This window comes from Lucilia sericata, unplaced genomic scaffold, assembly GCF_015586225.1.
Source record: "Lucilia sericata isolate MDLA Ls3-8-SP2 unplaced genomic scaffold, ASM1558622v1 Contig000127F_arrow, whole genome shotgun sequence".
NCBI lineage: Eukaryota > Metazoa > Arthropoda > Insecta > Diptera > Calliphoridae > Lucilia > Lucilia sericata.
Window position 1 is genome coordinate 563,998 of NW_023994159.1, and position 13,211 is coordinate 577,208.

A 13,211-nucleotide genomic window follows, 5' to 3' on the forward strand; every position below is an offset into this window, starting at 1 on the left:
TGAAAATGTGGAATAAAAAGAAAATTTATGAAAATGTGGAATAAAAAGAAAATTTATCAAAAATTTTCTTTAAATAAGTGATTTTATATCCTCCATTGGTTTACGTACCTGACAATAAGAAATAAAATTAAAGCAAATTGATTGTGTTTTTTTATGTTTTCTTGTTTATGTTTTTTATTATTATTTAAACATTTTGTATGGAAAATGCTGCTATAGAATATAGGAAAAAATTGTAAAAAATTATATAAAGAAAAATTTCAAAACTTTTCTAGAGAAAGAATTAAAAAACAAAAAAAAAAAATAATAAAAATTAGATAAAATGTTGACAAAGTTTTGCTTATAGTTGTTGTTTTAATAAAAAATAATGGTGGAAGTAGTTTTTGTATTGTTGCACTTGTTGTTGTGGGAGTTTAGGTTAAGCTGCATTCATTTATATTGTAGTTGTAGTCTTAACATATATGTATTTTTATATTGGTGATGAAAGATTGACACTAAGTAACAGATATGTTTTTCGAACATAAAATATTTAATTCAATCACCTTCAGTACGAAACAGAAATCGATTCCCAATATTACCATATGTTTTTGAAAAAAAAAAAACATATTAGTTATGTGGTAACAAAATTTCATCATCAATATTTAGTTTTTTGTTGTTCTAGTTGTCTTTTGTGGGTTTGAATAATAGTTTTTTGTGTGCGTTTTTTAATATTGTTCGTTGTTGTTGGCAGGTTTTTTTATTTAACAACAACTACAACAAACAAGTTAAGGTTTAAACCACGGGATTTGTTATTATGTCGTTGTTTCTTTCCACTTTGTTTTTTTGCTTCTACTTCCATATCTAATTCACCAACATCTTCATCTTGTTCGGGTTCTTGGTTTACATAGTTGTTGTTGGCTGTTTGATTCATCTTAGACCTCATGTGACGTTGTTGCTGCTGGTGCATATGTATTTGTGGTCGGTTCAACATCTTTCGTTAGTATAAATTTATACATTACCAAATAGAGGATGGCACCGAGCAAAAGTTCACTAAGAGCAATCACTGTAACAAGTGCCCATCCGGGTATAGCTAAACCAGCTGCAAATTTTTTACGTTTTAGTAGAAATGGGTGGGAAGAAAAATAAAATAGTGAAAAAATACGAGATTTAGTTTATATGGTTAACAAATAAAATTAAATTAAGTATAATTGTCAAAAGGAACATTTAAAGGATTCTGTTTATTGTTACAGGCATGTTGTCTTTAGTTTTTGTATGTTAAAAACATACAAAATTCTCTTGAACGAAAATTAATAAATTTTTGTAAAAAATAAAATGTCAAAATAAAAATTTCAGATGAATAAGCAAATTAAGGGAACATTTTAAGAGATGGGCTTAATGGTACTTAGTCTCAAATTAATAAATAATAAAAGTGCAAAAGACTTGCCGCTCTACTTCAGTTCTAGTTCAGTTCTAGTTCAGTTCTAGTTCAGTTCTAGTTCAGTTCTAGTTCAGTTCTAGTTCAGCTCTAGTTCAGTTCTAGTTCAGTTCTAGTTCAGTTCTAGTTCAGTTCAGTTTCTAGTTCAGTTCTAGTTCAGTTCTAGTTCAGTTCTAGTTCAGTTCTAGTTCAGTTCTAGTTCAGTTCAGTTCTAGTTCAGTTCAGTTCTAGTTCAGTTCTAGTTCAGTTCTAGTTCAGTTCTAGTTCAGTTCTAGTTCAGTTCTAGTTCAGTTCTAGTTCAGTTCTAGTTCAGTTCTAGTTCAGTTCTAGTTCAGTTCTAGTTCAGTTCTAGTTCAGTTCTAGTTCAGTTTCTAGTTCAGTTCTAGTTCTAGTTCAGTTCTAGTTCAGTTCTAGTTCAGTTCTAGTTCAGTTCTAGTTCAGTTCTAGTTCAGTTCTAGTTCAGTTCTAGTTCAGTTCTAGTTCAGTTATAGTTCAGTTCTAGTTGAGTTCTAGTTCAGTTCTAGTTCAGTTCTAGTTCAGTTCTAGTTCAGTTCTAGTTCAGTTCTAGTTCAGTTCTAGTTCAGTTCTAGTTCAGTTCTAGTTCAGTTCTAGTTCAGTTCTAGTTCAGTTCTAGTTCAGTTCTAGTCAGTTCTAGTCAGTTCAGTTCAGTTAGTTCAGTTCTAGTTCAGTTCTAGTTCAGTTCTAGTTCAGTTCTAGTTCAGTTCTAGTTCAGTTCTAGTTCAGTTCTAGTTCAGTTCTAGTTCAGGTCTAGTTCAGTTCTAGTTCAGTTCTAGTTCAGTTCTAGTTCAGTTCTAGTTCAGTCTAGTTCAGTTCTAGTTCAGTTCTAGTTCAGTTCTAGTTCAGTTCTAGTTCATTTCTAGTTCAGTTCTAGTTCAGTTCTGTTCAGTTCTAGTTCAGTTCTAGTTCAGTTCTAGTTCAGTTCTAGTTCAGTTCTAGTCAGTTCTAGTTCAGTTCTAGTTCAGTGCTAGTTCAGTTCTAGTCAGTTCTAGTTCAGTTCTAGTTCAGTTCTAGTTCAGTTCTAGTTCAGTTCTAGTTCAGTTCTAGTTCCGTTCTAGTTCAGTTCTAGTTCAGTTCTAGTTCAGTTCTAGTTCAGTTCTAGTTCAGTTCTAGTTCAGTTCTAGTTCAGTTCTAGTTCAGTTCTAGTTCAGTTCTAGTTCCAGTTATAGTTCAGTCATTTCTAGTTCAGTTCTAGTTCAGTTCTAGTTCAGTTCTAGTTCAGTTCTAGTTCGTTCTAGTCAGTTCTAGTTCTAGTTCTAGTTCTGTTCTAGTTCTAGTTCTAGTTCAGTTCTAGTTCAGTTCTAGTTCAGTTCTAGTTCAGTTCTAGTTCAGTTCTAGTTCAGTTCTAGTTCAGTTCTAGTTCAGTTCTAGTTCCGTTCTAGTTCAGTTCTAGTTCAGTTCTAGCTTCAGTTCTACTTAAGTTCTAGTTAAGTTCTAGTACGTTCTAGTTCAGTTCTAGTTCAGTTCTAGTTTCAGTTCTAGTTCAGTTCTAGTTCAGTTCTAGTTAAGTTCTAGTTAAGTTCTAGTTCAGTTCTAGTTAAGTTCTAGTTCAGTTCTAGTTCAGTTCTAGTTCAGTTCTAGTTCAGTTCTAGTTCAGTTCTAGTTCAGTTCTAGTTCAGTTCTAGTTCAGTTCTAGTTCAGTTCTAGTTCAGTTCTAGTTCAGTTCTAGTTCAGTTCTAGTTCAGTTCTAGTTCAGTTCTAGTTCAGTTCTAGTTCAGTTCTAGTTCAGTTCTAGTTCAGTTCTAGTTCAGTTCTAGTTCAGTTCTAGTTCAGTTCTAGTTCAGTTCTAGTTCAGTTCTAGTTCAGTCTAGTTCAGTTCTAGTTCAGTTTCTAGTTCAGTTCTAGTTCAGTTCTAGTTCAGTTCTAGTTCAGTTCTAGTTTCAGTTCTAGTTCAGTTCTAGTTCAGTTCTAGTTCAGTTCTAGTTCAGTTCTAGTTCAGTTCTAGTTCAGTTCTAGTTCAGTTCTAGTTCAGTTCTAGTTCAGTTCTAGTTCAGTTCTAGTTCAGTTCTAGTTCAGTTCTAGTTCAGTTCTAGTTCAGTTAGTTCTAGTTCAGTTCTAGTTCAGTTCTAGTTCAGTTCTAGTTTCAGTTCTAGTTCAGTTCTAGTTCAGTTCTAGTTCAGTTCTAGTTCAGTTCTAGTTCAGTTCTAGTTCAGTTCTAGTTCAGTTCTAGTTCAGTTCTAGTTCAGTTCTAGTTCAGTTCTAGTTCAGTTCTAGTTCAGTTCTAGTTCAGTTCTAGTTCAGTTCTAGTTCAGTTCTAGTTCAGTTCTAGTTCAGTTCTAGTTCAGTTCTAGTTCAGTTCTAGTTCAGTTCTAGTTCAGTTCTAGTTCAGTTCTAGTTCAGTTCTAGTTCAGTTCTAGTTCAGTTCTAGTTCAGTTCTAGTTCAGTTCTAGTTCAGTTCTAGTTTAGATCTAGCTCAGTTCTAGTTCTTTTCTAGTTCTGTTCTTGTTCTGTTTAAGATGGAGCCCTTTTCAATTCATTCGTAATATTTTCGGTATGTTTAAGGCAACCAAAATTCGTCTTAAACCATTCTTTTAGCCATTTACTTTAAATGTGAAAAAATCTGTTTACTTTGAATGATTTTTGGTATTTTATAATTAAAATTATTATGCCAAATATATTGCTTACAGCATATTTGTTTGCTGTGCAAAAATTATTTTTCAATGCAAGTTAATATATTTATCTACAGGGGCTTTGTATTTAACGTAAATACATTTTTGTATTTATTTTAACTTGGCAACTGTAAATTCAAACAATGGCAACTGTAAATTCAAACAAAGGTGCAAAAAAAAACTATAGGAAAGTTTGCATTAAAAAACAATGATGAAACAGAATCCTTTATACCCAATCCTGTTGTTAGGGGCAAAAAAAACGAAAAAAGTATAAAATATAGAAAAAAGAAGAAAAAACATAAAATAATCATAATTAACATGTATTCGTATACTTACAAAAATAACTGCGTGTAAAAGTTCTACGGCCACGCAATACCCGACGTAATGCTTCCGTTTCCTGGGTGCAGCAGGCAAATAAAACTGGAAAAAAATTGAAAAATTATTAACACATATAGAAAAAATTGTAGAGATTTTATTTGTTTTTATGTTTTTTTTTTGTACCCAAATGAGTTAAAAAGTTTTTAATGATATTTAAATATAAGGTGCATACGATTTTAAGTAAATGTACGACGATATCATGCAACATCAACATAATGGGGTCCATATGGAATTTTTTTAGTGCAAACATAGAAACGAGAACATATTTTTCATTTTGTACGCATTCAACTGATGTTAGAGGGATTCTTTTTTTTTTATAGTTTGAAAAAATATGTAAAAGAGTGAATAGATAAAATATTTGAAATGATAGATAAGCTAAGTGGGAGATATAAAATCGTATTAAGAGAATAAACTAGAGTCGAAATTTTTAACTAGAAAGTGCTTTAAAACATACAAAGCGTTTTGCTTAATATTTGACTTTAATATTTTCAAAATTTTAAAAATTATGTGCTAGAATTTTTGAATATTTATCCGCTGTAATTAAAAATTGTAAATTGTTTGCACAATTGGATTTTTATATATTATGAACAAACAAAATCAATTTATTCCTTTACTTTATGGAGCGCAACACGTATTAAAAACCGACACTTGTGGCAATAAATATAGTTTGAATCAGATTGTTTTTTGGTGGTTTGGCTACAACTTCAATGACAAATAAAAATATCAATTCGTTTAAGTCGCTTTTCTCTTCAACAGTGGTTCTAGTTCAGTTCTAGTTCTTGTTCCAGTTCAGTTCTAGTTTCCGTTCTAGTTATTCTGGTTTAGCTCCAGTTCAGTTCTAGTTCAAGTTCTAGTTCAGTTCTAGTTCAGTTTCTAGTTCAGTTCTAGTTCAGTTCTAGGTCATTCTAGTGCAGTCTAGTTAAGTCTAGTTCAGTTCTAGTTCAGTTCTAGTTTCATTTCTAGTTCAGTTCTAGTTCTTCTAGTTCAGGTCTAGTTCAGTTCAGTTCTAGTTCAGTTCTAGTTCAGTTCTAGTTCAGTTCTAGTTCAGTTCTAGTTCAGTTCTAGTTCAGTTCTAGTTCAGTTCTAGTTCAGTTCTAGTTCAGTTCTAGTTCAGTTCTAGTTCAGTTCTAGTTCAGTTCTAGTTCAGTTCTAGTTCAGTTCTAGTTCAGTTCTAGTTCAGTTCTAGTTCAGTTCTAGTTCAGTTAGTCTAGTTCAGTTCTAGTTCAGTTTAGTTCCGTTCTAGTTCAGTTCTAGTTCAGTTCTAGTTCAGTTCTAGTTCAGTTCTAGTTCAGTTCTAGTTCAGTTCTAGTTCAGTTCTAGTTCAGTTCTAGTAGTTCAGTTCTAGTCAGTTCTGTTCCAGTTCTAGTTCAGTTCTAGTTCAGTTCTAGTTCAGTTCTAGTTCAGTTCTAGTTCAGTTCTAGTTCAGTTCTAGTTCAGTTCTAGTTCAGTTCTAGTTCAGTTCTAGTTCAGTTCTAGTTCAGTTCTAGTTCAGTTCTAGTTCAGTTCTAGTTCAGTTCTAGTTCAGTTCTAGTTCAGTTCTAGTTCAGTTCTAGTTCAGTTCTAGTTCAGTTCTAGTTCAGTTCTAGTTCGTTCTAGTTCAGTTCTAGTTCAGTTCTAGTCAGTTCTAGTTCAGTTCTAGTTCAGTTCTAGTTCAGTTCTAGTTCAGTTCTAGTTCAGTTCTAGTTCAGTTCTAGTTCAGTTCTAGTTCAGTTTAGTTCAGTTCTAGTTCAGTTCTAGTTCAGTTCCAGTTCAATTCTAGTTCAGTTCTAGTTTAGTTCTAGTTCAGTTCTAGTTCAATTCTAGTTCAGTTCTAGTTCAGTTCTAGTTCAGTTCTAGTTCAGTTCTAGTTCAGTTCTAGTTCAGTTCTAGTTCAGTTCTAGTTCAGTTCTAGTTCAGTTCTAGTTCAGTTCTAGTTCAGTTCTAGTTCAGTTCTAGTTCAGTTCTAGTTCAGTTCTAGTTAAGTTCTAGTTCAGTTCTAGTTCAGTTCTAGTTCAGTTCTAGTTCAGTTCCAGTTCAGTTCTAGTTCAGTTCTAGTTCAGTGCTAGTTCAGTGCTAGTTCAGTTCTAGTTTAGTTCTAGTTCAGTTCTAGTTCAGTTCTAGTTCAGTTCTAGTTCAGGTTAGTTAAGATCTCGTTCAGTCCTAGTTCTGTTTCAATTTTATAAACAGATACTTATTGCAAGTACTTCTTTTGGACTGATATTTTCAGCGAGTTACCAAATTCATTGTCATCATGTTTAGGACAAAGTAGAATAGTTTGTAGTTATAAATCTTTTGAAATCGGCTACTGTAACTTTGAGCAATTTTAGTGTATGGTAAATCTTAATTGACAAATCAAATAATCTCGCTAGTTTTCTAAACATATATATATTTTGGTTTTGTTTTTTTGTGTGGCTTGGTTGCTGTTATTAAAAAAATAAAAAAAGCCCTAATTAATCAAAACTTAATTAGTGGCTTGTTGCTGCACGTACTCTCATGATCCCACACATACGCACCGCATGCTTATTTAACCCGCAAAAAAATGCTGCGAAAACAAAAAAATCGCATACAAATTTATAAAAAGTTGAAAAAATAAAGAATTTATGCAAAGTTTTAATAACAAACTGGCAGTTATGACAAAGTATAAAATGTTGCAATAAAAACAATAAAATCGTTCTAATAGAAGATAGAAAAATATTGTTTTGAACGTAGAGTATCCAAGGAAACTATTTCTTTTTTTTTAATTTTGTTTTGCAACATTATTGTAGGTTGCAATTATATATGTTTCTTTATATTGTCTTCATTAATAGACTTAAGGAAACCAAATTGATATATTAAATGTTGACGCAAATATTGGATTTTTAGTTATTTTTATAAAAACTATAAAAATAAGCGTATTTATAATGATTTTATTACTTTTTTCAATTTTGAATCATCACAATACACCCTGATATACAACCTGTTGTTTAGCATGAGTAAGATTCTTATCTTATCTATTTACTCATATTTAGTTAGGCGTTTGAAAATAGCAGATATTTTTGTAATAAAGAAATATTTTCATTAAATATTTTTTTGGAGACTTTTTCTTATCTTTAACCCGATTTTGTAACGCACACACATATCACACACAATAATAATTTTTATCGGGAATTATTACTCATGTTTGGCAATAAAAACAAATTATTGTAACGTATTCTTACTTAAAAACATCACCAAATAAGTGGAGGTATTTTTCATTAATTTCATTTTCAAAAAAAAAAAGTTTATTTATTTTTATTAACAAAAAAATTCACAAAAAGTTCGTTCGTTATTTTCGTCGTTTTTAACCGTTTGCAAGTCGTTTAAATACTGATAGTGAAAATTGTTCACCTGAAATAATAGAATATTTTGTATAACAGTTTTTTGTATCTTATCTCAAAAAAATATGTTGCAATTCTTATCTCGACAATTTGTTAAAATCGAGCCAGATAAGATAACGAACATAAGTCTTTTTCTTTTAACATTAACTAACAGTAATTTTTAAAAGCTTTCCTTTGAAAGCTCTAGAATTAGTTACTAAAAAACGTTCATTTTAAAAGCGAGAACTTTTAAAATTAAGTTTTACCTTAAAGCTAATGTACCTAAATACAGATTATTTAGTTACGGTAACGGTATTTCAAGCGACGTACGGTCTTATAACGGTAACCATCTTCAGCCAATTCAGTTTTTTCCTCAGGGGCGGCTTCAACTGCAGCTACTTCTTCGACAACAGGTTCAGCAACAGCTACTTCTTCTTGGGCAACTTCAGTGGGAGGCAAGTATTGGCTAGCGGGCAATTCGTTGACATCACGACGATGACGGTATTTTAAGCGACGTACGGTTTTGTAACGGTAACCATCTTCGGCCAATTCAGTTTTTTCCTCAGGAGCAGCTTCAACAGCAACTTCCTCGACAACGGGTTCAGCAACAACTTCTTGAGCAACTTCTGTAGGAGGCAAGTATTCGTTGGCGGGCAATTCATTGACATCACGACGATGACGGTATTTCAAGCGACGTACGGTCTTGTAACGATAACCATCTTCAGCCAACTCAGTTTTTTCCTCAGGGGCGGCTTCAACAGTAGCAACTTCTTCGACAACGGGTTCAGCAACAGCTACTTCCTCTTGAGCAACTTCAGTGGGAGGCAAGTATTGGCTAGCGGGCAATTCGTTGACATCACGACGATGACGGTATTTCAAGCGACGTACAGTCTTGTAACGGTAACCATCTTCAGCCAACTCAGTTTTTTCTTCAGGGGCGGCTTCAACAGCAGCTACTTCTTCGACAACAGGTTCAGCAACAGCTACTTCTTCTTGAGCAACTTCAGTGGGAGGCAAGTATTGGCTAGATGGCAATTCGTTGACATCACGACGATGACGGTATTTCAAGCGACGTACAGTTTTGTAGCGGTAACCATCCTCAGCTAATTCAGTTTTTTCCTCAGGAGCAGCTTCAACAGCAGCAACTTCTTCAACAACGGGTTCAGCAGCAACTACTTCTTCTTGAGCAACTTCAGTGGGGGGCAAGTATTGGCTAGCGGGCAATTCATTAACATCACGGCGTTTGCGGTATTTTAAGCGACGTACGGTTTTGTAACGGTAACCATCCTCAGCCAATTCAGTTTTCTCTTCAGGGGCAGCTTCTTCGACAGCAACTTCTTCTACAACGGGTTCAGCAGCAACTACTTCTTCTTGGGCAACTTCAGTGGGAGGCAAGTATTGGCTGGAGGGCAATTCATTAACATCACGACGGTGACGGTATTTTAAGCGACGAACGGTTTTGTAACGATAACCATCTTCGGCTAATTCAGTTTTTTCTTCAGGGACGGCTTCAACAGCAGCTACTTCTTCGACAACGGGTTCAGCAACAATTACTTCTTCTTGAGCAACTTCAGTAGGAGGCAAGTATTCATTGGCGGGCAATTCGTTCACATCACGACGATGACGGTATTTCAAGCGACGTACAGTCTTGTAACGGTAACCATCTTCTGCCAATTCAGTTTTTTTCTCAGGGACGGCTTCAACAGCAGCTACTTCTTCGACTACGGGTTCAGCAACAGCTACTTCTTCTTGAGCAACTTCAGTGGGAGGCAAGTATTGGCTGGCAGGTAATTCATTAACATCACGGCGTTTACGATATTTCAAACGGCGCACGGTCTTGTAACGGTAACCATCTTCAGCCAATTCGGTTTTTTCTTCAGGGGCAGCTTCTTCAACAGCAACTTCCTCAACAGCTGGTTCAGCAACAACTACTTCTTCTTGAGCAACTTCAGTGGGAGGCAAGTATTGGCTAGAGGGCAATTCATTGACATCTCGACGTTGACGGTATTTCAAGCGACGTACGGTCTTATAACGGTAACCATCTTCAGCCAATTCAGTTTTTTCCTCAGGGACAGATTCAACAACAGCAACTTCCTCAACAACTGGTTCAGCAACAGCAACCTCTTCTTGAGCCACTTCAGTTGGAGGCAAGTATTGGCTAGAGGGCAATTCATTGACATCACGACGTTGACGGTATTTCAAGCGACGTACGGTTTTGTAACGGTAACCATCTTCGGCCAATTCAGTTTTCTCTTCAGGGACGGCTTCTTCTACAGGTTCAGCTACAACTGCTTCTTCTTGGGCAACTTCAGTAGGAGGCAAGTATTCGTTGGCAGGCAATTCGTTGACATCACGACGCTTACGGTATTTCAAGCGACGTACGGTCTTGTAACGGTAACCATCTTCAGCCAATTCAGTTTTTTCCTCCGGGGCTTCAACAGAGATTACTTCGGGAACAGGTTCGACGGCAACTTCTGGTTGAGCCTCAACGGCAGGAGGCAAGTATTCACTGGAAGGAAGTTCGCTAACATCACGACGAGATCTCAATTTTAATTTGCGTACAGTTTTATAACGATAACCATCATCGGCTAAGGTGGCAGCTTCTTCGCTGGTCTCCACGGGTGGGATATATTCCTGGCTGGGTAGGCTATTATCGGCCACCGGTGGTAAATATTCAACAGCTATGGAAGCTGCTGAAGCAGCTGCCACTACGGCAAACAATACGACAAAAACTCTCTGCAATTGCAAAAAATTAAAGATATTAAAAATATTAAAACTCCTTCATTGATTCTCAATAATATTTAAGTCCTTCTTCTAATTTCTCATCTCAAACTTACCATTGTTATTTCGAGATCTTTGCAGATGTTGTAGAGGAATTAAAGAAGATTTTGTGTTATGATTACTAGAATCAACAATGTTTAGTATTTATACTCTAATTTCAAATAAACATTTTTTGAACGAAATCAAATTGTAATTTAAACCGGTTGCCTGTTATTCTTCTATTAATAAAATAGTTCATCACAATACACGATACGATTTGAACAAGAATCATTTAACGAACATATTTAACATTATTGTGTGTTATGTTGTTGTTGTTTTCACGCTTGGGTCTTTAAACTATTGATATATTTGGTGTATTTGGTTGGTTTCTTGAAGTGTTCGCTTTTGACAGTTTCAATTGCTGCCGGAAATAAAGGTCTCTTGTATTCAAGCATCGACCGCTCTTCTATTGTTTTTAAAAAATTCAAGTTCAAGTACGGTCTTTATAGTTTTGAACCAAGATTAGCTATTAAATGTTTGTATTGCTGAAAGTATAAAGGGGAATTGATTGATTGAATATGGGGTTAACGACCAAATATCATGTAGAATAAAAAAATAGAAAGGTATCTTAAGAGAAAGGGATTGTCTTTCTCGATGTTATATATTCATATATGCAAAATCGATATTCTAGAAAGCGAACTAAAATATTTGAAGATGTACGTATGTACCTAGTTATGACAATTTATGTAAAAGCCGTAATTAAAAAATCTCGAATTTTCAATAAAGGTTGAAATTGAAAATGAAACGTTGAAATATTTTAATAAAAAAGAATTGTAACGAAAAGCAGGATTAACTAACTAACTACTAACTAACTAACTAACTAACTAACTAACTAACTACTACTAACTAACTAACTACTAACTAACTAACTAACTAACTAACTAACTAACTAACTAACTAACTAACTAACTAACTACTAACTAACTAACTACTAACTAACTAACTAACTAACTAACTACTAACTAACTAACTAACTAACTAACTAACTAACTAACTAACTAACTACTAACTACTACTAACTAACTAACTAACTAACTAACTAACTAACTAACTAACTAACTAACTAACTAACTAACTAACTACTAACTAACTAACTAACTAACTAACTAACTAACTAACTAACTAACTAACTAACTAACTAACTAACTAACTAACTAACTAACTAACTAACTACTAACTAACTAACTAACTAACTAACTAACTAACTAACTAACTAACTAACTAACTAACTAACTAACTAACTAACTAACTAACTAACTAACTAACTAACTAACTAACTAACTAACTAACTAACTAACTAACTAACTAACTAACTAACTAACTAACTAACTAACTAACTAACTAACTAACTAACTAACTAACTAACTAACTAACTAACTAACTACTAACTAACTAACTAACTAACTAACTAACTAACTAACTAACTAACTACTAACTAACTACTAACTAACTAACTAACTAACTAACTAACTAACTAACTAACTAACTAACTAACTAACTAACTAACTAACTAACTAACTAACTAACTAACTAACTAACTAACTAACTAACTAACTAACTAACTAACTAACTAACTAACTAACTAACTAACTAACTAACTACTAACTAACTAACTAACTAACTAACTAACTAACTAACTAACTAACTAACTAACTAACTAACTAACTAACTAACTAACTAACTAACTACTAACTAACTAACTAACTAACTAACTAACTAACTAACTAACTAACTAACTAACTAACTAACTAACTAACTAACTAACTAACTAACTAACTAACTAACTAACTAACTAACTAACTAACTAACTAACTAACTAACTAACTAACTAACTAACTAACTAACTAACTAACTAACTAACTAACTAACTAACTAACTAACTAACTAACTAACTAACTAACTAACTAACTAACTAACTAACTAACTAACTAACTAACTAACTAACTAACTAACTAACTAACTAACTAACTAACTAACTACTAACTAACTAACTAACTAACTAACTAACTAACTAACTAACTAACTAACTAACTAACTAACTAACTAACTAACTAACTAACTAACTAACTAACTAACTAACTAACTAACTAACTAACTAACTAACTAACTACTACTAACTAACTAACTAACTAACTAACTGACTAACTAACTAACTAACTAACTAACTAACTAACTAACTAACTAACTAACTAACTAACTAACTAACTACCTAACTAACTAACTAACTAACTAACTAACTAACTAACTAACTAACTAACTAACTAACTAACTAACTAACTAACTAACTAACAATGGGTATCCCTAAGGAAGTGGAATATCCCATTGTTATGTTCAGAACATGCAGTTTTGCGACAATTTAAAATTAGTTTTTATTCAGTGCTTTTGAACTTAGAGTTCAATGCCTTATACAGAATTTTATAAAAAATTAACTACCATTCATTAATCACATAAATGATTAATTTTTGAAACTTTTACAAATTACCCATTAATTTAGATACTAATTTTTTTGCAAATATATAAAAATAAAATTTATAAACATTTTGTAGTAAATAAATAAAATGCAAACATTTTTGTTACTTCCTAAAACTTATTCTTGAATAGAAATAAATTAATATTATTGTTTACGATTAAGTTGGCCTTTTTCTTTTTTGGAAAAAACGG

General features: G+C 33.0%; 2 protein-coding genes across 2 annotated transcripts; both read right to left on the minus strand.

The window, feature by feature from the left end:
• Positions 1 to 792: 792 nt before the first annotated feature.
• Positions 793 to 7,758, minus strand: LOC119600914. The gene is made up of 3 exons (XM_037951499.1): positions 7,593 to 7,758; positions 4,375 to 4,458; positions 793 to 1,075 (listed from the first exon to the last, which is right to left on the minus strand). The coding sequence occupies exons 1-3, from the start codon at positions 7,636 to 7,638 to the stop codon at positions 909 to 911; spliced, it is 297 nt and encodes a 98-aa protein (XP_037807427.1). The 5' UTR covers positions 7,639 to 7,758; the 3' UTR covers positions 793 to 908.
• LOC119600913 (titin) lies at positions 7,653 to 10,644 on the minus strand. The gene is made up of 2 exons (XM_037951498.1): positions 10,568 to 10,644; positions 7,653 to 10,466 (listed from the first exon to the last, which is right to left on the minus strand). Exons 1-2 carry the CDS (start codon positions 10,568 to 10,570, stop codon positions 8,028 to 8,030), a joined length of 2,442 nt encoding a protein of 813 aa, XP_037807426.1. The 5' UTR covers positions 10,571 to 10,644; the 3' UTR covers positions 7,653 to 8,027.
• Positions 10,645 to 13,211: the final 2,567 nt, after the last annotated feature.

Excerpts from the sequence above, each read along its gene's own strand:
- LOC119600914 (XM_037951499.1), bottom strand. The coding sequence starts at position 7,638 with ATGAAATTAATGAAAAATACCTCCACTTATTTGGTGATGTTTTTAA. Across the intron at positions 4,459-7,592 it reads TTATTTGGTGATGTTTTTAA|TTTTATTTGCCTGCTGCACC; the intron begins GTAAGAATACGT and ends ATTTTTTTCCAG. Across the intron at positions 1,076-4,374 it reads TTTTACACGCAGTTATTTTT|CTGGTTTAGCTATACCCGGA; the intron begins GTAAGTATACGA and ends AAAAATTTGCAG.